We start from the raw sequence: 25,090 nt of genomic DNA on the forward strand, positions 1-25,090 counted from the left end.
CCCAGAATTTTCTTCAATAAAGGATATAAAATACCATGCAAATTCCCTAGCTGCACTGCAAAAAAAGGATAAACAGCCATAGGCATGACTTTTCTGTTTGGGTTATGTAACTGTTCTCAGTGCAAGCTACTTGCAATGGAGAGTACATTTGGCCCAAATTCGAGAAAATTATTTCACCTCATGATTTTTGTCTCTGTGGGAGCTCTATGTGAGGAGTGAAGTCTCTTTCTGTGTTACCTGGCACAAAATATAAAACAGTTACTCTTCTAAAGTGCTGTGAAAGCCCCCAGAAACCAAGGAATCCATTATTACAGCCTGGGATACAACTGTCCTCTGCCTTAGGTCTAAAATCAACAGTTTTCCGCTCTCTGCCCCCATGGCTGATGGCTGACAAGTACTTCCCTGAAAAGAACTTTTGTATCTGGGCAACACTGATTTAATGATGATTAACGGTCCTTGCTTCCTACAAAGGGAAAGGAAGCACATGATGACTGGTCGAGATACTGATATTATCATTAGAAGGCATTTCCCATGGGGCAGAGAGTCTTCTGGAAAGCAGGAAAAAGGGGAGTCTCTATCAGCCCCCTCAGAGACTGCCCAGTAATTCTTATCGTATGAGTACTACTATGCATAATGGCATCATATTTGCTGTCACTATAATGATGATTATAAAAAGTGAGCCTTTGTTAGTAATAAATACCCACATGAAGTAATTTGTAGTGTTTCGAGAAACTACCACAATCCATTATATAACCATAGTAACAGAATACGAATGATGACAAATACCATATATTTAACTTTCACAAAGTAGATCTATATGGGTGACATTTTATTAAAACAAGATTGTCTTTACCATGAAAAGTGTCAGAGAAGAAAAGCTAAAGCTCATTTATTCTAGCATGAGATGATCTTATTGGCATCACAGAGATGTGGTGGGATGGCTGCTGTGACTGGAATGTTGGAATGGAAGCATACAGGTGCTTTAGGAAGGACAGACAGGGGAGACCAGGAGTGGGTGTTGCCCTCTATGTCAGTGACCAGCTGGAATGCATGGAGCTCTGCCTGGGGATGGATGAGGAGGCGACTGAGAGGTTATGGGTCAGGATTAAAAGGAGGACAGGGACAGGAGACATTACAGTGGGGGTCTGCTACAGGCCACCCAACCAGGAAGACCGAGTGGATGAGGCCCTCTGCAGACAGATGGGAGCAGCCTCACGTTCACAAGCCCTGGTCCTCATGGGGACTTCAACCACCCTGGTATCTGTTGGAGGGACAACGCAGTAGGGCATAAGCAAGCCAGGAGGTTCCTGGAATGCCATGATAACTTCCTTCTCCACGTGATAGAGGAGCCAACAAGGAGAGGTGCTGTGCTGGACCTTGTTCTCACCAACAAGGAGGGGCTGGTGGGGAATGTGAAGCTCAAGAGCACCCTTGGCTGCAGTGACCATGAAATGGTGGAATTCAAGATTCTTAGGGCAGCCAGGAGCTCACACAGCAATCTCACTACCCTGGACTTCAGGAGAGAGCAGACTTTGGCCTCTTCAGGGATCTGCTTGGTAGAGTATCATGGGATAACACTCTGGAGGGGAGAGGGGCCCATGAAAGCTGGCTAATATTCAGGATCACCACCTCCAAGTTCAGGATTGATGCATCCCAACAAAGAGGAAGTCAGGCAAAAATGCCAGGAGGCCTGCATGGATGAACAAGGAACTCCTGGACAAACTCAAACATAAAAAGGAAGCCTACAGAGGGTGGAAGAAAGGACATATAGCGTGGGAGGAATACAGAGAAACTGTCTGAGCAACCAGGTATCGGGTTAGGAATGCCAAAGCCCTGATAGAATTAAATCTGGCCAGGGATGTCAAGGGCAACAAGAAAAGTTTCTATAGGTACATTGGTGATAAAAGGAAGACGAGGAAAAATGTGAGCCCTCTCCAGAAGGAAATGAGAGACCTGGTTACCTAGGACATAGAGAAGGCTGAGGTACTCAATGACTTTTTTGCCTTGGTCTTCACTGGCAAGTGCTCCAGCCACACCACCCAAGTCACAGAAGGCAAAGGTGGGGATTTGGGAGAATGAAGATCAGCCCACCATAGGAGAAGATCTGGTTCAAGACTATCTAAGGAACCTGAAGGGGCAGAAGTTCATGGAACCTGATGAGAATCATCTGGGGGTCCTGAGGGAACTGGCAGATGAAGTGGCTAAGCCACTATCCATCATATTTGAAAAGTCATGGTGGTATGTTGAAGTTCCTGCCCATTTTTAAAAATGAAAAAAAGGAAGACCCGGGGAACTACAGGCCAGTCAGTCTCACCTCTGTGCCCAGCAAGATCATCAAGGAAATCCTCCTGGAAACTATGGTAGGGCACATGGAAAATAAGAAGGTGATTGGTGACAGCCACATGTCTTCACTAAGGGCAAATCATGCCTGACAAATTTGGTGATCATCTGTGACAGCGTTACATCATTGGTGGATAAGGAAAGAGCAGCTGACATAATCTGCCTGGACTTGTGCAAAGCATTTGACACTGTCCCGCACAACATCCTTGTCTCTAAATTGGGAAGACATGGATCTGATGGATGGAGCACTCGGGGGATGAGGAATTGCCTGGATGGTTGCACTCAAAGAGTTGTGGTCAGTGACTCAATGTCCAAGCGGAGAGCAGTGACGAGCGGTGTTCCTCAGGGGTCTGTATTGGGACCGGCGCTGTTTAACATCTTTGTTGCTGACATGGACAGTGGGATCGAGTGCACCCTCAGCGAGTTTGCTGACAACACCAAGCTGTGTGGTGCGGTCAACATGCTGGAGGGAAGGGATGTGCCATCCAGAGGGACCTGGACAGGCTGGAGAGGTGGGACCGTGTGAACCTCATGAAGTTCAACAAGGCCAAGTACAAGGTCCTGCCATGGGTCACAGCAATCCCAAGCACAAATACAGGATGAGCAATGAGTGGATTGAGAGCAGCCCTGCAGAGAAGCAGTTGGGGGTGTTGGTTGATGAGAAGCTCAACATTAGCCAGCAATGTGTGCTCTCAACCCAGAAAGCCAACTGTATCCTGAGCCGCATCAAGAGAAGCGTGACCAGCAGTTCAAAGGAGGTGATTCTCCCCCTCTACTCCACTCTCATGAGACCCCACCTGGAGCACTGTGTCCAGCTCTGGGGACCCCAACATAAGGAGGACATGGACCTGCTCGAGTGGGTCCAGAGGAGTGGCATGAAGATGATCAGAGGGCTAGGGCACCTCTCTTATGAGGACAGGCTGAGAGAGTTGGGGTTGTTCATCCTGGAGAAGAGAAGGCTCCAGGGAGACCTTATAGCAGCCTTCCAGTACTTAAAGGGGGCCCACAGGAAAGATGGGGAGGGACTCTTTATCAGGGAGTGTAATGATAGGATGACAGGTAATGGTTTTAAACTGAAAGAGGGTAGATTTAGATTAGATGTAAGGAAGAAACTCTTTACTGGTGGTGAGACAGAGCAAGTGAGGATGCCCCCTCCCTGGCAGTGTTCAAGGCCAGGTTGGACGGGGCTTTGAGCAACCTGGTCTAGTGGGAAGTGTCCCTGCCCGTGGCTGGGGGGTTGGAACAAGATGATCTTTGAGGTCCCTTCCAACGTAAACCATTCTATGATTCTATGACAAACAAATGTCCTACATGCAAGAAGCAATATGCTTTTAAAAACTTGTTATATTAGAGAGATCAGAGTGTTTTCATTATCTCTACTACAAAATATGCCAAGGTGCATTAGGATCTATGATTAATTCATTCTGACTGTTCTTATAATAATGTTTAGTATTTTTGTAGGGATGATAAATATTGATTCCATTTTAGTTCCATGTTGTTCGTGAACATACACTGAATCCTCAGTTATTTCATGGGGAGAACATGCTTAGAATTTGCTGTCTCATGTGTACATATGTAAATAAATAGACTAAGTCAAATTTGGACTGAGTTAACGATGAATAAGAGTTGTGCAGAACTGCTGTTTGCCATGAGTTGTCAGGGGGTAAATCCATACCTCTGGGCAGTATAGTGCTGCATTATAAAATGTCCCATCACTGGTGAGAGTGGATGACCCAGGCAAGCTGATTTTTGAGCAAGATGTGTCCTCTGTTACTCAAGGAGTCACCAAATGTAAGCTGGCATAACTATGTTGATTTATTGTAACTAAGGGTTTGACCCTGAGACTGGAAAAACACTTATCTCATTCCTTTCTCCTCTACAAGACTACTAATGGAAAAAAGAGCAGAAAGCAAATAGCAGGACCTTGCAGGCGAGGAAAGTAGGATGTGAAATTTCAGGAAGCTAAGGTTTGTTTGGAGAAAGGGGGATTAAAAATTGGGTCTATAGGGGGAAGTAGTAACCTATTCCTGTGTGGCCTTAGCTGCTCCCTAATGCTCTGTGGTGCAGAGCCAGGCTACTCATATCAGACTGCAGGAGTCATGAACAGTGCAAAGGCAACTCATGTTCCTGCCCTCATTCTTAAATACAGACTTGCCTGTGGTATCTTTCTGTTTCCACTAGATAGATGTTTATCTGTGCCTCTCAGTCTCTCAATCCTCATATCTATGTGCAATGTTTAATTAATTTTCAGTTATTTCCAATTATGTAGTGACACTACTTATAAATGATACATCAGTGAAAGTGATGGATTTGGGCAAATATAATAGCCTGTCAGTCTTCACTAGAAGCTACAATTAAATCAAAAAGATAAGAAAAGATTACTGTAATTATTTTGACAGTGAACTGATAGAAGTTCGCCCAAGTGACACAGACTACAGAGTACAAAGTGCCAATTGCTTAGAAACAAGTAAATTAAGATATACTGTTGTCCCTTTGCTCCCTAGCCTTAACCTGGAATACCAGGTGACCTATCTCCAGGTCAGGCAGAGCTCCAGTCAGTCAAAGACTTGCAGGGATTTTTTTAAGTAAAGAGGGGTCCAGTTAGTAGAGACTCATTCAGTTCTGAGCTCCACATTGCAAGAGAGACTTGGACATACTGGAGTGAGTCCAGCAAAGGACCTCTAAAATGATTTAGGGACCAGATCATCCGTCATACAAGGAGAGGCTGAGCGAGCTGGGACTGCTCAGCCTGAAGAAAAAAAGGCTCAGGGGGATCTTATCAATGTGTATAAATATCTGATAGGGGAGTAAAGAGGACAGAGCCAGGCTCTTCTCAGTGGCACCCAGTGACAGGACAAGAGATAACAGGCACAAACTGAAATACAGGAAACGGCATTTAAATGTAAGAAAAAACCTCTTTTACTGTGAGGGTGCCTGACACTGGCACGGGTTGCCCAGAGAGGTCATGGGGTCTCCATCCATAGATACTCAAAACCCAGCTACACAGTCATAAGCAATCTGCTCCAGCTGACCCTGCTCTGAGCAAGGACTAGACAATCTCTAAATGTGTCTTCCAACCCTAGCAATTCAGTGAGTCTGCCTCTGACACTCATATTCCTTTTCCCTTCCCTGTCTCTGAGGTTATGCAGAAGTCAGCTGGGTTGTGACTGTCTCTAATTCTGCAGAGTCTTTCTGGGACCAGCTGAATGTCAAGACGTCCTTTCTTCCTCCCTGAGGTTACTGGCTCTCAGAAGTCCTGAATCAAGAAATTGCCTGTTTAGTAATGCATTTACCAATTTGCTTGGCTGTGAGCAGACATTTGAGTCATGGAATTCATGGAGAACTTAGAATAATTATGACAGTAATTTCATGGACTTCTGAGAAAAGATGGACTTAAGTATATAGATAATTTCTATCCTCAACTGGGGCTTTAAAGTGTTTTTGGTCTGATATGTTCAATCTTTTGACTGTGCCTGGCTTCTCACAGCCTGTGCGTTTATGTGGGTGTTTGGACGGAGTGCTACACTTGAGATTTATCTGCAACTCTCGTATAAGCAGCTGTGACTACTATGCCCAACTTCACGGGCTGAGTTGTATATAATTATTCTCGCAGCATCTGTACTGGCTTCTAATTAATCTGTGGCTTCATGTAGTTTGATTGATCAAATGCATGGTTTGGGGAACTGCTGCCACAGAAACCACCAAGATATCACCACAGCTCAAGAACAACTTGTGTTTCTATTCCTGTTCTCCAAGTCTGGAATTTGCTACCTCTGTGTGCTCTGTAAAGCCCAACTCTCATATTTCCAGAACTTGCGATCAAGTGATCGTCTGTTGTGCTTTCTCTGTGAGAAGACTCCAGGACACCAAGATGCCAGGCAAGCCTAGCCCATACATCACACTCTGGGGCATCTCTTCTGCTTTTGCATAATGTTTAGTAGGAACCATCCTGGATGGGGATTCTCAAGCCTTGCTCCTGAGGCTAGGTCGTGGTTCCAGCAGAAAGCAGAGTGCCTGGGGAAGAGGTGTGCAGCAACAAGAAGCTGAAGTCCTTAGACTAATGGCTGGGGCACTTTATGAGCATGGGGCTGAGCTGCCAAGACTATATCTGTGGTTTATATAAGGTAATATCAGAGAATATGCATAAGTAATTCAGGAGAAGTGACCAGAACTTCTAGACTTGCCCATACCAGTCATGTTCCCCAGGCATTTGCTAGATAGAAGTGGCTTCACCTTCATAGATGCTTTTTCTTGGAATTGCCTAACTGCATAGCTTAGAGAGGGCTTTGGCTTGTGTGATGTTTTGAGTAAGTGCTTCTCAAGAACTCTATTTCATTTTGCAGTACTGAAAATACCATTCCCCCCCCCCCCCCAAAAAAAAAAACCAAACCCAAACAAACTCAAACCTGTAGGAATGCGAAGAGATATGATGATTAATATATTGACCAAAACAGGTTAACCTGAACAATTCCTCTTTTTTTTTTTTTTTACTATCAACTCTAATCTCGTTATCTCTATTCTGCCATCCACATGCATGTATAATAATGCATGGAAATGTAAACAGTGCTTTAAGGCTAGGAAGATAGAGATGGCTTTTGAAAACGTGTCCTGTACTAAATACTCTGACTCTTTCAGGACCTTTTGGCACTGAATGCTGCAATCTCTGCCCTGCTTGCCAAAATGAGTGCTAAAGAGAGAGAAGAAGGATTAGGGAAGCATCAGTTTTCATTCTTTATTATATTATCATCATGTACTTACAGTAGGTTTAATATATACACAGCAGATCTTGCACAGGGTATAGTTTTCAAGACAGTGCATAGCATTAGGGGTATTTGCTACAGCAATTGTTGGTGTCTTAGTTAAACTGCCCTTAAAATTCTGCAAAGACTGTGTCATCAAGCATATTTCTTTAGAGTCTGTAGGGAATGGAGAATTAAGTTTATTTCAATGGAGCTGAAAAGTTGAATGTAAAATCTTTTGTTTCTCTTTATTGTCTCTTCATGGATTACTGCAGACCATTCATTGTAGCTGATTTTACTCATCTTCTGAGACCAGATGAAACCCAAACACAACTAAGCTAACATGCAGATTGCATGACCACTTCCATGGGAGGGTGGTCACACTACAGCAAGATGGAGGTCATGGTTTGGTTAAGGTTCTTTATTTGGGGTAGCTATCTGTGTTAAACAGCCCTTTAATATTAAAAGTCCAGTCCAATAAGCCCTTTCCTGGCAGGAAAAAAAAAAAAAAAAGTGACAATCGCAATCTCATTGGTGGAAGGAAAACTGTATACATTCTCCATAGCAAACAGTGTCCAAGCTGAAAATAGAAGACTTGCATCTTGCCCTGAATTAGCAATGAATTGATTGTTGCTGAATTTGAACTTTGGCTGCTGGCAGATCAAAACTTTTAAGACATTAATTTACGTTCCAATGATTTTGCGCTAGATTTACAAATGTGGTTAGGTGCCTTAAGATGGAAAGAAAGACAGGCAAAGGGATTTGCCAGTACACTTTGCAGCACCTAAATACCTTTGTCTCAACGACCAGCTGGTGGATGGATAGTCACCTTTTGCGTTTGAGATGCTTTTTAAAACAGAAGTCAAAGTGACTAAATGTAAATGTGTGCAGACCATTAAGAAGGTTTTATCACTAGAAAATTATTCAGGTCACAATTCAATGATTCTAAAATCTCTTGGAAATTCCCTCTGTATGAAAACAGCAACCACTAGTTAACAGAATCAAAAGTGTCAGTAGAAACACACCAGACAACTTTTGTTTTGTCATGTCGCACACAGGTGATGACTAATTTCTAAAGGATTTCTGGTAGTTGATAGGGACATTCTGCTACCAGCCCTGTATTTTCAGAAAGCAACTGAACCCTTCAGTTTAAGAACTACTTCTTACCTAATGGCATTTCTGACCACTGCACCAAGTAAATTTTTCTTGTAATGTTACTATCTGGTCAGTTCTAGAGGCCTTCCCCAGACTGAGATGCCTTTGAAAGAACTGTATTACAAACCCATCAACAAAGCAGTCTGTCCCAAAGAACCTGCAGCTATAGTTATGGGTGGTGGCAGGCAGTGACACCATTACCCATGCCCTGAGCTGGCTGCAGCTACAGCAGCTCTGGTCCAGAAGCCTTTGGCTAATACTGTGCTGAAACCAGAGAGCCCTGCTGCATGCAAGCGGAGTGCCAGAGTGCCATCCTGAAGCTGACACCTACCATCTGCTCCAGATTCTGGCCAGCCTGTGGTATGAGCAGGGACAGCAGAAGGTCTCAGAGCTCGACTCGCAGACACATGCCCTAAAGCTCCAGGTCTGCAAGGGTAGTGCAGACGCGCGTCACTTCAGGCTTGTGAATAATTTAATCAAAACAATTAAAGAGGGCTCACGTATAACTGTTGTGGCATCATGACCTAAATAAAACCGACAAACCAAGGAAGTGCTTGCTTCTCCAACATGCAGGCACATGGATGTTAAGGATCAGACCCTGCAATTTGATAAGCAGCCAGGTCCTAATCAGAGAAAACAGACAAATTCGGGTACTTAGCATGTAAGCAGTTGGGTGGAAAGAAACCTTGATTTTGATGTGCTGTTGTTATGAAATTGCTCCTTATTTCTCCAGGCTTTAATTCTCTCATTGTCAGTCTAACAAAGAAGGTATGATATTCAGCAAAGACTGTATTCTTAAGCTTTCACATATGTCTAGTAGTTCAGGGTTACCAAATTGATTGGTTGTTGCAGTCATGGATAAAGGCAGGGAGGATCTCCCTGTATTGCATTTGAGAAGTATCATGTTTATCTGCTTTCTCAATACAGCAAGCATTTTTGATGCTTTTCTGAGTCATCACAGCACCACTGAATGAATAATACTAGCAAATGCACTTTCCAAAAGGAGCAAAATACAGATTCTCTTTTGGCAAGGCAGCTTGTGGACTTTCTTCTGATTATTTTATTCTTGTAGTTACACGATCTGAACCTACGGAGATGAGAGTAGAAAGCTTCAGCTTTCTGCCCTGCTTAAAATGAAGGCATGAGGCTGGATGTTGCCTTTCTGCAGACTTGGGCAGAGCACTCTGATTCTGCTGCAATGCTCAGATGTCAGCATGCTCAGAGGTTAGATGTCAGTTACCTACCCTGTAAACTCAGCTAAGAGCGAGCTGTGTTTCCTGACATACTCTTTTCCTTCTTTTTAAGGACTTAGTACTTTTTCAATAAAAATAAATTTAATTTGTGGCTACATTTCAGCTCCATTGGTTTGATGGTATAAGTGGAGCAATACCAGCTTTGGATTTAGAGCAGTCGTGTGGCTGAGTCTCTCTGTGCAGCTTTCATGTGGTCAAGTGAGACATTCTTAGAATCCCCAAACATTTTTGAAGATCCTAAACTGGAGACATTCACAATTCTTCCCTCCCTTTCTACCATTAATCCTTCATGTTTTAACAAGCACTGAAGTTAATACAGCCTACACTCTTTCCTGTCACACTGGGCCCCCCTTCCTCCTTTCTTTCTCTTGAATAAAGCAATCTGTTCTTTCCAGTCCATACTCTTGTAAATCAAAGGGATAGATGTCGACATACACCATAACCAAGTATAAACTTCCTTTTTTTAATTAAACAGGATTCTGACATTTGGTTTGAAGAAGTGTTTGTTTGGTTTTATTTTATTTTTTTAAATACATGAAGGATGTCAACTGCTTTTATTTGATTTTTAGTAGAAGATGAATTTTGTATGGTACCACAAATAATCTCTAGCACAAAATCTTTCAGATGTTATTTCATAGTTGAATAGGAAGAGAGTTGGGGGGAAGCAATGCAGAAGTCTTGGCATTAAGCTTTTAGAATTAAGACTTAACTCTAGTAAAGGTTTCTCTACACATAAATCATGTTTTAGGTACATTTTCAGATTTAATTGGGAAAAACTTGTAATTCTGTTGCTATCCCTTCTGCTGTTTGTTATTAGAATTATACTTAAATATTTATGTGAAACACAGAAATATCCAGTTTCATAATAGTTGGTACTAAAAATAAGCAAGACTCTTGGAAGGAACATAGTCTCTATTTCAGTGTACAAATTCAGGTATCTTGGTAGCCAGGGCAAAGTCACCCTAGAATTGCCTCTTTCAAGGTATCACGCACCTTCTTTTGTGGTTCAAAAAGATGTAATCTAAACCAGACAAACCAGTGTTCAGATCTGATACCGCTACTTCCCATACTGATTCTCAGTCCTTGGTCTGGCAGGAAAAAAGGACTTTATTTAATAATTAAGTTGCTGTTTTGTTTCTAGATGATGATTTTAATCCACCTTTGTAGTTTGGTATATCATCTGTATCTGTTCTGGGGCCACATACAAGTGGGTGTAGCAATGCAAGCATGGGGAGATGATGTCCTGATTGCCTGGCCAGAAGAACGTAGGGCAGCTCTCAGAGGGACTGGGAGTGCTTAGATTCTTTAAATGCTGTTCCTGATGAGCAGGAGTGAGAGCAAAAGTTTATGAGTAAATTGTACGTGTACTTTTGGACTTTTTTTTTATTCCTCAGGAGGGCAGGCATAGGTGATCAGAGGTCCAGTCCCAATCCTTCAGTTCCTATGGATAAAGGACTGTAAGTTTGGCACCTTTTCATGGTTCTAGCTAAGCAGCAGTACCACAGCTTTGTCTCTCTGCTCCCAGTCCCTCTAAGCCAATTCCCTCAAGGATGGAAAAGGATCTGCCTGTTCATCTCAGCTGCAGTTAATTTTATTGCCCGCTGTTGTCTGTGTTAGGCTGACCTATAGTAGCATGCCACAAGCTTTTTCACATGTGTTTGCTCAGCTAGAAAATCTACCCAGGAGTTTCCTGAGTGCCTGCTGCAATATAACCTGGTATTTTGGAGTCTAGAAATGCCTGTGAACTCCTCAGATCACTTCTTCCCACTGACAAAGTATTGTTTTGAGATCCATCTGGTGTCAAGTGTAGGCATATGGCCCCAGTATGGCAGCACTGCCTACAGGGGTGGTTTCCTGCAGAAGAGGTCTCGCTGAATGCAGTAGTCATTGCCTATTGAAAGTCATTATTGTTTAGCACCCAGGTCTTTGTGAACTTGTTCAACTGGTGGCTGGGCAGAGTGCCATCCGAATCTATGGACATGAGCACAGACAGCTGAGTCTTTAGGGCCTTACACACATCAGATGTGGGTACTGAGGTCAGGCTTCTCAGTAAGGAGAATCCAAATGACTGTCTGTCCCGACCATGTGTATCTGTGGTTGAAGGGATACGCCATCATTAATCCAAATCTGGGCCAGATTAAAGTTCTCAAATAAAAACCAGCTCTACCAGCCACTTGAAGAGGGCTCAGGGCCTGTTTGAGTGCATCAGCAGGGAGGGAGGGAGGAGGCAGAGGCGGTTGAACAAAGTCACCACCCCCCTGGCCCTGTAGCGCTTCTCTTCATATGGGCCGAGGCGACCTGACAGCTGCTGAAACAGGGGGCTGGGGTGGGCTGCCTTCATCCCTTCAACTGCAGGCCTCTCCAAGGTCTGGGCAACGCTTCTGTTTCTGAGGCCAGCCCTCTCTTTACCGTGACAAGAGTGTAGACATTTCATGCTTTGTTTCTTAATTACATTTTCAGCACAGTTCTGGTAACAGCCGGGAGCAGAAGCTTTAGCACTCAGGGATCAGGACTGCCCATTTGACAGACAGAAATTTCAGGTTTATTAGCCTGGGCCTGGCTGTCCCTTTTGCCTGGGCAGTGCTCCAACCTGGAGCTAATTCAGGCTCTCTCATCTGGCCCTTTGAGAGCTGCTCACCTCTGCAGACGGACAGAACATGCACAGGGGAAGAGGCAGCAGCACCAGCATGGTGGCACCCACCAGAAGCCATCACCAAGATACAGGAGTAGAAAATCTGGTTGGAAGATCACAAGGACAGAAGTACCACAAATACTTTAGTAGGGTTGCTGAGAAAGCAAAGGAGAGACAGAGAAAGCTAAATCCAGTAGACTGTATTTGCACAGGGGGAGAAAACACCAGAGCATTAAGAGAAAGTGAATAATGAAATGATTCACTGCACAAAGTAATTCAGAGAAAGGAACGTGACCAAACACTGGGGTTTGCCTGTCTCTTGAGGGTCCCTGCAACTTGCAGACACAGACGCTCTGTGACACCCATGAAAAGATAATGCTGGGAACCTCCTATTCGAAATGCTGCTTTTATACTGTAGACACTAAAATCCCTGTTGAATTGCCTTCTGACATGATTCCTCTTACATTTCTTTATGCATTGTTGCCATATACTATGAAACTAGCTGCTTCTGTCTTCTGCATCAGGTAACTAAGCACCTACAGAATATAAAATATGCCTAACTGAAAAACTGGAGAGCTTTACCATTGTTATTGGAGAGTGTCGGGAGATTTCCCCGGAGAGGTGTGGTAGAAGTGCAAAGAAGGATACGCTGTTATTTTAAAGCCTGACCATGTGCTGGTTCCTACCCCTTTGAAGTCAGTGGCAAAACTCTTGTTTTAGAGGAGCAAGACTGCTTGAATCGGCAAGCAAGAGGCAGCCTGGAGGCAGAAGAGGCTTACAGGGAATGGTTTCTGCTGCTCTCCTAGAGCACAGAGCTGTTCAGACATACTGGAGACCTGTCTGCCACTCTCTCCCATTAAGGCTAATAAATAAATGTTTTTAAGGTTGCTGAATGAATGGGCTGGATCTTACAGCCCTTACTCATCTGAGTATTGCCATTAACTTTAAGAAAATAATCACTATATTAAGTGCTATGGAGTGGAGTCCTTAAATTGTTAAATTCTAATATTTGTTAGAAGTGTTTCCTTGGTAGAAGAATAATACTGACCTAATTAAAAGGATGTGAACATTTCATCAGTTGAAGAATGCAAGTTACTTTGGAGTGATATGTAAAGCTAGAAGCAGCATAGAGGGTTTAAGTCCATGTTAGGTCCGTAGGTTATTTTTTAACTTTATGAAAAACACACTTTAGCAGTTTATATCCTGACCATTCAACTGTATTTTGGGATTCTGAACTCAAAACCATGCTAACCATGAAAACACAACATTTAAAAATACACTGTCCACTTGGCTTCTTTGCCCTGCTTCAGAGTCTCCCAAGTTTGTTTCGGACCGACTGAGAACTTTGTTGTGGAATGACTGTTTGAATTGGGGTTTCTTAAAATACATGTGGAGCCTTGTAGCTGCTGCGGGGTGTACACAGTGGTGGAGCTGTACTATTTTAAAATCATCTGGCTATTTCACTTTATGTAAGAATATCTGTCAGCTTAGTTATAAGGAGTGAGAGGGGTTTATTAAAACAACCATTAAACAAAGCCATTAAACAAAGAGATAAAATGTAGAACATGTGCCGTAGGGTCGTTTTAATTATAATATATAGGGGATCTGTGGAAACCGGATGGCAGCTGCGTTGTAGCTGAGTTTTAAGCACTGTTTAGCAGTACTGAAGTCCTGTTACTCTGAGGTTATCTTATCTGTAAAGCTAATAGGTCCTTTGATAGCGCCTAGATAGATATGAACTAGAAGAGGCAATTGCATATACTAATCATCTAGTCATTAGATACTAGACTATATAACATCACAGAAACCTGTGCAAAAGCTTTAGTCAAGAAGGGAAGGAATCAAAGATGTCAACTGAACAGCTAGGAGAATCCAGAGAGAATGGAGAAGAAAAAGGTGGAGGCAGATTATTTCATTGTCTTGGCGATCTTACTAGGTCAAAAAACCTGTACTGAATATACTGCTGTATGCTATAAGTATGTCTACTGAGTTAATTTAGCATGTAATCTGGTTTTAAACAGTGGATATCAGGCAGCCATATGAATTCAGTAAAAACTGTTTAAACTTCACATTTTGCTTTATTCTTATTAACCTAGTCATAGGCATCAAAATTTAGCATAATTAATTCTAGTCCTATCAGAAGGGATTTTAAATCTCTGGTGTAATGTTGAAACCAGTCTCTAGCCACTAGAAATCAGGATGAGAAGCAGTAATGAAAGAAGACAACACATCTGCCCACATCAAAGTTTTTATAACTCCATCTACTCCTGCTAGAGACAGGGTCGTCAGCTAGGTAGACACTGGGTCTAGTTCAGCTTGGCAGCTCCTGTGTTCCCAATTCAACAAAGTTTACTTAAATGTCTGCAATACTTTTTATACAACTGAAACGCGGTAATTTAGTTAACCCCTTGTCACTGAGTAAAATGGGTTCACATGTAGGAGCATCACCACTTCAAAATATCCAGCCATTAAACTATGACAAAGATTTGTTATCAAAACTCATTGGAAACAGCCAGAAAATTATTTTTTAAGAATGCAACCAGCAGTGAATTTAACTTTCTGACTGTAATTGCTGCAGCAGTTTGGGTCTTGCTGTGTGACTTGCATGCATCACTGAAACTGCCCAAGAAATTACATTTGCTTCTGTTTGCAGTGAATTCTTGGGAAATAACATGGGTGCTGTAACTTATGCTTTCCAATTTGCATAAAATAAAGACATAATATCCAGGACCAATTACATAAAAATGGGAAATAATTCCTTAGGAAGAGGATAGAGGACTTGAAGGAGTTACAGCTTGTTACTCTTGGCTGTAGCTTGTTGGCACATGAATATTCTGGGGACTGTTCCCTTGAGGACTTCAGATGTTGTATGTTATTTTAAAGAGACTGAAAGGCGCTAGTTGGAAAAGATACCCATCTCCATACTGGCTTGTGGGGCACCCTACTAGATAGCCAGCGTAACCGTGACACCAGTCTGGCTTCTCAACATCCTCAGCTCAAGAAAATGGACAAAGACAACTCAGCTGCATTAAAATGAGGAAGAACTCATTTCTGCTCAAACAGTGTTAAGGGAAAGTGTGACTCCCTGTGCTGTTAGAAGAGGACCTCTCTGTAGCAGACGAATCAGTCACTGATCCAACAACGAAACATGGTTTTTCAGATTATGCTCTCAAGGCAGCACACCTTGAGGTGAACTTTGGAGGGTCTCTCACAAACTCACCTCAAACTCTGAGAGTTTAAAACTAGAGGAGCAATAGGGGAAGAGCTCTCCCTAATGGGAAATCATGGGCCAGGATGCCAGCCTCTGTTGGATTGGCACCTGGTTACTTGAAGTTCTCACTTTCGGAAATTAAATTAAGCATTTTCCCATCACTGTAATGGAGAGGTTATCTCAGGTTTATTAGCATCATGCTAATACTCATCCTGTGGTGCATATTTTCTCTAAGACCAATGGAACTACACATTTTAGGGTCAAAATTAGCTCTTTGCATATGTCCTATTGACTTTAGCGGAATTACTGGTGTGCAAGGAATATGAGTAGAGCTCATACAGTGATTTCTAAAATACAAAATGCTAATTACAGTATGATTCCTTAAGGAGAGAATTGAAGATGACTGACCATATAACCCCTCTCTTCTCTACCTCTTTTACTCCAGTCCTCTGTGATGTCTGTCTGTTTTGCCCGCTTTCACCCAAACCTGGTCGTCGGTGGAACATACTCTGGCCAAATCGTCTTGTGGGATAATCGCAGTCACAGGCGCACTCCAGTTCAGAGAACTCCCTTATCTGCTGCTGCTCACACGGTAAGGATAAAAATCACCTCTTCCTATCCTTAGCAGAAATGGTCAACAGGGAAGTGGAGCTCTCTAGTTGTGTCTACAATGCTGGTTGCCACACAGATGAAAACATAAGTGTGGCCCTTGAAGGGAAAGAAACAGATAAAAGAGATGTACAACCACCTCCTGTAAGTGCTTAATGATCACACTTCATACGGTCAGGTCAGGAGATTAACCTCCTTTCCATGGAAGAGGGCAGGATCAATTACAACACTTGAGTGAGGCACCTCTGTGCCAGTGCAGCAGCACTGTAACTGTTGCTCTCCATTGGCTGTAAAGAGAGCCAAGTCACTATGGGGACTGTGTGTCTGTCAGTCCAGCATGGCAGGCAATTGGAACCACTTATTGTTATCGCACTGTACATGAGTTTCTCTTTTGAACCAGATTAGGCATCTATGGTGGTCTCAGTGGAGTCCCATGAGTAGACACTGGTGCGCTGAAGAGAGCGGGGCAGTTTGCTTCTGTTTTCCAGTAAAGCAATGCATAAATGCCTGTCGTGGTCTTCTACTCCAGACAGGACCATGGGGCAGAGCTTGCACAGTGAGGGGGAGTTTGTTTCAATGTGGACAAGTATTTTGCCAACACACACAGAACCTGCAGTTACAGTGATGGTGGCACAGGGCTCTGGTGATGTCTGGGCGATATACAGGCAGAGCATTAGCCCAAAATGCCTGAGAAGGCAGAGAGTTTCTCTGTGATACAAAGATGATGTATATGGTAGAAGACTCTTCCATTGCAAGGTATTCATATTGTGCTGAGGGGGGAGACAAGCCTATATTGCCTGCTAAAGTGTCCTCACTCTGCTATGGTGCTGACCTCCAGTCCATCCAACCAAGATGTTGTGCATCCTTGAGCTCTCCTCTTCCAGAGTTTGGGCTCAAGCATCCTCTTTATAAGAGCTAGAAGGTGTATTCTGTGGATGGTAAACATATCTCATCCTGGGAGGGGGCTTGGGATCATTCCTGAGTGGGAAGAGGGAAAGGAAATAGAGGCTGGAAGGAGGAGAAAAATGTAATAAAAGTATGACATAAGAATGCAGAAAAATGCAGATTTCCTGAAACAAAAAACTGAACTACACAAAGCACTCTGAAAGATAATAATCTTGTTCTAGCAGAGCGAAGGATCAGACAAAGTGATAGGTCTTTGCACCTCCAGCTTTTACAATTCTGCCATTCTTATCTTTGGAATTTTGCAGATCAAGGGTCAGCTTTTAGTTGACTGTGACAACATAATCCCTGGAGTTAAAAGACGAATCTAGAAGCCATGCCACATGTATTAATGCAAAGGATTCAGTGTGGGGACAGTATTAAGATGGCAAGTCTCTTATATTAAAAAATGACAGGTGTGCACAGACATGTTTGGAGGGCTGGACAGTACAAATACTGTTCCCTGAATTTCCACTACCATGAAAGTTGATGTAATCACCTAATGATCTGTGCCATGGGTTTCAACTTCAACATTGCTTTTCATTTCCCTCATGTTTTTGCTCATTTTGTCACCAGTAATGTTGTTCAATCTGCATAAAAAGAAACAGTCTCTCCTGGAAGTGCAATTTAGAGATGTATCAGACCAGAAAACTAGTGGCAAGAAGCTATCACTGAAAATTGAACAACTGGGATTCAGAATCTAGAGGAAAAGAAAAGATTAATGGGAAGTAATTTGTTTACACTGAAAAAAACATTTAAGACAAAATTGTACCTCCTGGAATTATATATTAAGCTAGTTTTATTATTGCAATAGAACAATATGTGATGTTTTGCTTTTGACAAATATAAATAAATGACTTTCAGTTGTGGATGGGCACTTTATGTGCTGTCATGGGTTGGTATAAATAAGTGTTTCGCACAGTCTAATATGAGGAAGCATGGTGTTTTTAAGGAGTGATCAGATTTTACAATAAAAGAATGCTTACTTTATGTTCATATATAGGAATCATTTACATAAACTGTAAACAAAGTCTTGGTTGCAAAAGGCTCGTTTGAAACCTAGCTGCCAAGAAAAAAATAAAAGGAATAAATTAAGTCAACTCTACTGTAGCAATGTTACTTTATGTACTGCTAGATTCGTGAGTTGAATAGTAATTTTTTCATTTGAACTTATGCCATATGTGAAAAAAGGATTTTTCTCTTTTCTTTCTCTCACTTTGTTTATTTGAAACAGATAGAGTGTGTTGTTATCACTGACTTAAACCTGAAGTTTAGTATCACTGATTGCCGCCTGGATTCACCAGGAAAGAGAATTCTACCCGCAGCTTACTCACTAATTTCCTTTCACACCCACCACACATCTGCACTTGGGACAACAGGAAATTTTAATTAAGACAAAACCCTTTTGCATGATGATTTCATTTCCAAAATAAATAAAAGCAAGCTGGCAGCAACCCTTTGAAAGGAAGGAGCCTGTTTAGACTTTCTGTTACATACAGTTAGTTGTCTTTTTCATCCATTTTCCTTACATCTTTTCAGTTCTGCTGTGAGTTTTATTGTGCATGAAATTGATGGCTGGTGGCCCTGATTAAAGCCAGACCTGACACACTGAGGTGATGCTGGAAAGACATGGCTCGGTTCTCCCACCCCACTAAATATTCTAGATACTCCTATGCTTGCTTTAGTTTTCCCCTACCCACTGTCCCTGTCTGTTTGAACTACTGGAGGTCAAACACCCATGAAAAAATATGGCTGTGCTTATTTCACACATCAGTATGTGCTAATCATGTTTAGCACTGGAGTCATTATCCCACCACTAAGCAGCAAGAAGGTCCATTGTATGAGACATGAGACACGTGAGGGACAGACTGGGGTCCATTTGATGATTTGGAGGAAACCAGTTGCCTGACAATCTTGAGAGAAAATGGGCATCAGAATTGACCTTGTGATTTACTGGTGTGTACAGGTGGCCTCCAAGCACAAGGTACCATTTCAGCAGAAATTGCTGAGTCCATCTTCAGTGTGCATGCGCACACACACAGAGTGCATTCAAATGCTGCCCGTTTTGCACTCAGGGAAGGGGCATTTACTGGGCCCAATCAGGTACCAAACCTGAGAGCTAGACAGCACTCTGAAGATTTGTAACTTTCCCTACTGACTGGGTAGGTGACCTGCAGCTGGATCTTTAAGTAGTCCAAAATCAGTGGTAGTTCTGCCATTCATTTCAGCAGGAGCAAATGCTAGGTTTCTAACCCTGCATGGAGCTGGCTTAGAAGTTCTACAGGGATCTTGTGTAAGTTGGTCCTAGTTTTCTTTAAATAAGGGAAGTATTAGTGAAAAGTATTTTTTTCTTCCTGGAGATGCAGGTCTTCTATTCATCTGCAAAACGAGCAGAGAAATACAGTTTTTCTTTGCTTGACTTGTGTATATGTCTTACCCTTAATTCGGCAGTATCGCTTGTCCTGGTCAAAGGAGATTAAATCTTATTGTTCAGTCTGATTTTTCACTCTGGAGATTGATGAACTTGAACCATCCCTCGTATGTCACCATCAGATATCAGATGACGCTTTAGGCTCAAAATGTTACCAGGTTCCTTGGAAAAGGAATAGGCCAAGTTTCATTATTGCATACTGAGTGGAATTCAGCCTCCATGGAGTGACTATGCTATGGTAAACCAGGTGTAACACCCTACATTTTGTCACTTCACATTTATAAAGACAGATTTTAAAAGGTATATTGGCCAGTGCTGGAGAATGCTAATGGACTTGTTCATGTTTTTCAACTGGACTACATTTGCAAATATTTAGCATGCAAGCCAAATTCTGGGAAAGTTCAAGTTTTATGCAGCTGTTTTCTTGAATAAAGTTTTCATTTTGATTCCATTTGGACAATTTGCCTTTTTCTGATGGTTATTTTCAGTGTCAAAAGCCATCAGCAGAATGATACATGTCCCTGTGGGTGAAATCTCATCCACATAATTCAGTATTTTCACAGCATTACTCAGCTGGGTTGTTTTATTATGAGGAAAATGAAACTTTGAAAACATTTCCACCTCCATAACATACCTCTTAAAATTTAAATAAAAAAAAAAAACCCAACAATTCCTGTCTGGCAAAAGCTAAGTCCTATATTTTCCAGGCATTATGTGATTACTTAATCATTCTTTAAAATAACATATGAGGCATTAGAAATTTGTTCATGAAGATGTGAGAATGGCTCTCTGATTTCCCATGTTAATGTGTTTTCAGCATCCTGTGTATTGCGTGAATGTAGTTGGAACGCAGAACGCACACAATCTCATTACGGTCTCCACGGATGGCAAAATGTGCTCCTGGAGCCTGGACATGCTCTCAACTCCACAGGTGGGTTTGTTTTCACCTATACAGGGAAAAAAAGCACCTTCAGTAGAGCAGGATACCTGCTTAATGGAACATAGCTCCTAAAAGCCAAAACCTCATGTCCTATACAAACTAAAACCAATGGATGCACTTGAAAGAGTACAGCTTGCTTCCAGCAGTCTCTGCTAAGAGCCAAAACCCATTTCCTTTACCACAAATCATGTAATTATTGTAATACGTTAATACATAGGTCAGTTTCAAGTGAAAATGAAATAATCCATTTTAAAGCACGGTAATTACAGAAGTCGCCTGTGGTATAAATTGTACTTGCTCTACAGCATTGTTTAACAAATATGGACTAGATTGCACTGTTGTTGAACACACCCTAGGCACTATGGGTTTCCAAGGCACACAGTCAGAAAGCTTACTTTGCTGACTGCCTTCAGTAGCCAAAGGAACAAACAATGCAAATCAAAAGTTTTGGAACTAATTTCCCCCCTCTGGAATGTTTGCTACTATTGTGTTTCCCCCTCACCCCGCACCGCTCCTCTCCTTTGTATCAGAAATGAAAGAGAACACAGGAAAATTGTCCAAACCACTAGTGATTATAATAATGGAAACTAAACAAAAAATCTGATGCTGAAAAAGGTCTATGGAAAGCATCTTTTAAGTGTTATCTTCTGGAATAGTACATTTTATATTCCAACACATCACTCATTTTTATACATAATATCTTTGGAACAAAAAAATTAATACAATTTTTGCTAAGCATCATGGGATATTGTTTCAAAATGCTGTGTAGAGACTCATCTTAATGATTCCATTAATCATCCGTTACTCGTGCAATAATGTGCAATTACTATCAAATTATTTGCTTTTCAGTGTTGACACAAGAGGTGGAACTCCTCTATCCTAACCTTAGTTAGGTCCATGTCAAGTCTAAGCTAGTAATTTGAGTTCCCTTTACACATTGGGCACTTCTGGAGGGCAACTCATGCCATCCCAGTGTGAAATACCATTTCATATACACACCCTGGGGTACAGAACTGTCAAATCTTAGGATTGAAGGGGCTTCTGGAATTCATCCCATCTACTCCCCTACCCAAAGTGAGACCAACTTCAAAGTTAGATCATGTTCCTCATTCTCATCTAAGGCAGTAGTATGGATCATGTAGTTATGTTCTGGGACTATGCAAAACCAGCACTCTTCTGGAATAGAAGTGGAGGCATCTAAAATGGCCCAGACATCTATGGTTAGGCACCTGAATCCCTTCCCATTTCTCACTTCTTAGACATTAAGAAGGTAAAACCCACCCTTATGTATTCATTTACTGAAATACTAAATTTTGAAGCAAAGATTTGTGAACATCTCAGTTCCAGTACTTCATCACTCAGATGGAATTTCCCTGCTCCAAAACTGGCTTTCAGCAAGGATGGGTACACACCCCACATTACGCTGAAGTTTGGCACATGGCTCATGGTGATCTAAAAAAGAAAGGCGCAGGACTTGAGGTCAAGCTACATGCCATAGCTTTAAATTGGGAGGAGTAGAGTGTTGCTGATGTGTGTCTGTCTGAAACTTTCTGAAGACACAGCTCCAGAGCACTTGTGTACAGCCATGGTGTAGGCACTGGGAGGAGAGTCCACCACAGTATCTGGTCATTTCTCCACAGGGACACTTAAATGATGATCACACCCCAGAAGATTTTCACAGAAATATAGGGTCCACAGGTGCTCTACCAATGCATTTTCCAGGTTTTGTTTTGCCTTTTTAGTAGAACCAAATGTATCTCAAAGAAAAGTATAAACCAAGCAAAAGTATTCTTCTGTGGATTTGCATCCCTCTCCTCTCACAGGGATGCCCACTTCCTTTAGCTACAGCAAAAATCCTTCTGAGAAAAACACTGCAGGCTTTGGCCCTAGAAGAATAACAGATTAGGCATTTTAAACATATAAAACATACCCACTTAAATAGCTAAAAATGAAAATTGCTAAATCATTCAGCCCTTTTGTGGATTCTTGTGTTACACCATTTAGGCTGAACAATCAAAAAGTTGTGCAAAATCTGCTCAAAGCGTACATATCTTGCAACGGCCACAAACTGTTCATGCTGGTTGTACTTGCAATAGCAAAAATGAGCATGCTGATTGAAATACAGCTACCAAATGAAAAAAAGAAAATATGCTTGCTGGTCTGTAGCTTAATGCTAGAGTATAGAAGGAGTGTTTATGGTTACCTCAGAAAATCCCTGAAAAGCAATGCTTACAATGGTGGTAGTGACAGGACCCCAACTTTTAAATTTTGTTCTGAAAGGGACAAATGGCGCAGCCTGATAAATGCCTCAGGTGCACACGATATTACATGTATTACCTGATAAACAATTGATTTCAAAAATGTTTGTAAATAGAAGGGTATTGCATGTGTTTTATTAGAGCCTGGGGCTGGTAAGTGTAACCATTAAGGTATTATCTTTAGTTTCTGCACCATTAGATTTTAAATCCTCACCTGTCATCTCTGCCTGATTTAAGATGATGTAGCAAAGACCAGTGCCTTTCAGCCACTCTCAAATGTGTGACAGACAGTGGTGGGGATGGCAGGAGCAGTGCATCCTAGTTTGTGACATTGCATCTTCTTGCAATGGTCAAATGACGTTTTCTTCCCCTCCAGCCACCTTCTGTAACATTTAGAAATTAGTTAGAAAAAAAAAAACAAACAACAGCCAAACAAAAGGATGATTGCAGAATAATAATGAAGACCTGTTTCGGTAGGAGAGCATGGAGCTGGTGTACAATAAGTCCAAACCAGTGGCGGTTACCGGAATGGCTTTCCCAACCGGAGATGTCAATAACTTTGTCGTTGGCAGCGAAGAGGGAACAGTCTACACAGCCTGTCGTCATGGAAGGTGATGTTCAGCATTTTGTACTTAAATAACATTGTGTGCCAGTGTTGGCATGCGGTAGCCAAGTGTGCGTGTGGAGAGTGTTTCATGTTTTTTCTCTTGGACCAACAGTGTCTGTACTGTTCTGCTTCACATGATTAGGACAGGAGTCACCTGACTGAGCATCTGTGCTACAGCCTGTTATACTGGGATAGTTGCCCCAGGTTCCCTGTGTAGTTGGTAGGGAGCAACAACTGCTCCTAGGCTTTGATTTCCTTTACCTTTTTCAGAAAACTGCCTGAAGAGAGGACTGGGACCTCAGAAATGCCTCTTTCTCACCTATGAGGTGAGAGCAGACAGCTAGCTCTCATGTAGGTATCTATATCTGGGCAGATCGAATCAGGCCCTAGGAGACAGTTTTGCTGCAGAGTCATCAGGCCTAAACCACTCATAAGAGATGTTAATCTGCTTTATTTTTTACCATTCTCAGCTGCATCTTCAGTCTCCACCAGCATATATCAGAGAAGAGCCACCACGGGCACATGTGCATGTGAAAAACAAAGCATGCATGTCCCAGTGCATGGCCATCCAGCGCAGGTATTCCTGCACAGCACTGCAGGCTCTGTCTGCGAGGCCAGGCTAGAGACGGAGCCCTGCTGGGCCCCACTCTCGGTGGGCAGTTTGAACATGCCCACCCTCTCCAGGAGGGTGAGAGGGTTTTGGTGGACAGAAGGGGGCCATGCCACACCTTTTGCCCTCAGTCTGGGCTGCTGCCTGGTTTATTTGCTAACATGTACAGAGCCGCAGTGTGCCATGGGGGTATGGGAACTCTAACTGACCTGCTCTTAGGGGGCTGGTAGCCTGTGCTCTCTCATACACGGTGGTCATATCCCTTCCTTGCCTAACCCAGGCTGTAGTTTAATACTGCAGGTTTCTTATTTTGCACGCTGCAGAATGCTAGGGTGCCCTGTTAGCTTCTGGTAATGCTTTCATCCTCTGGGATGCTTGAAAGGCTTTTGTAAGGAACAAACCTTTTTCACTGCTAGATTTAAAGCTCAGCCCCACACTCAATAGTTTGCAATATTCTCTGAATTCATGTTTTATCATATTCTGTGTTTCTGTTGACCAAATAGACATCGATACATGGTTTAATATTGTAAGGCTTCTATTACACATTTCTAATGTTGTATAAATGCTGGTTTACATATATTTTGTTCGATATAATTTTTATTTTTAAATATTTTTATTTTAGCCTGACTGCTGACAGTATTGCAAAATTGTATCGATTTAGGCATTATACTGATAGGCTGTGTTGGCAGCTGATTGGTTTGATTAGTCTGAGGCTGCTAGGATAAATGAAGCATGTCCCAGGGCATTTCTCACATCTTTCAGACATGCCTGGGTTGTTCCTCACAAGAGGAGGAAGGTGCCAGATCTTCTTGTTAGCCTATGTTTTTAGCAAACCTTATGCTTGCTGACCATCGACAAATGCGCTCCCTTTCTACTTCTTCCTGTCTTTCCTAGAGCTTTTTGCTATCATTCCCATTTCCAGAGTCTCCTGTGTCCTTCAGCCCAGCACAGAGTGGAGAGCCATATGTTATTCTAGAAAAAGGAGTGTCAAAGCACAACAGATACACAAGGTGTTCTCACTGTTCCAGAACTCCCCTTATCCTGCCAACTACATGGCAGACAAATGGGGATAAAATAATAGACGTGTTTTGCACCCAGCACTGCAGAACACAGCACATGCTTCAGCACATGCTGTGAGGTCTAGCAGGGGAGCCTAAGTGAGGCCACACTGTGATATGAGGGACCAATTTTCTCCAGTGGAGCTCCTTATCTCTGGGTACACTCTATTCACACTGCCACAGGGCTGGCAGCCTTGTCAGAGCTGTGGCTATTTTAAATGTATTTTCTTCCATTGGCAATTTTTCTGTAATGTAGCTAAAAGAGTAATTTCACGATTCCCCTTTCTGTATCCACTGCGAGACAG

At 42.3% G+C, this 25,090-nt stretch overlaps 1 protein-coding gene across 10 annotated transcripts in view; it reads left to right on the forward strand.

Moving 5' to 3' along the window:
* Positions 1-25,090, forward strand: part of DYNC1I1 (dynein cytoplasmic 1 intermediate chain 1) — a 198,393-nt gene that overhangs the window by 130,728 nt on the left and 42,575 nt on the right. For all 10 annotated transcript variants that reach the window (XM_074897999.1, XM_074898004.1, XM_074898005.1 and 7 more), the window contains 3 exons: positions 15,776-15,922; positions 20,130-20,243; positions 22,988-23,121. In XM_074897999.1, the coding sequence (XP_074754100.1) occupies positions 15,776-15,922; positions 20,130-20,243; positions 22,988-23,121 (395 nt within the window). The remainder of the gene's footprint in view (positions 1-15,775; positions 15,923-20,129; positions 20,244-22,987; positions 23,122-25,090) is intronic.

Source organism: Athene noctua, chromosome 2, assembly GCF_965140245.1.
Source record: "Athene noctua chromosome 2, bAthNoc1.hap1.1, whole genome shotgun sequence".
NCBI classification, from domain to species: Eukaryota; Metazoa; Chordata; class Aves; order Strigiformes; family Strigidae; genus Athene; species Athene noctua.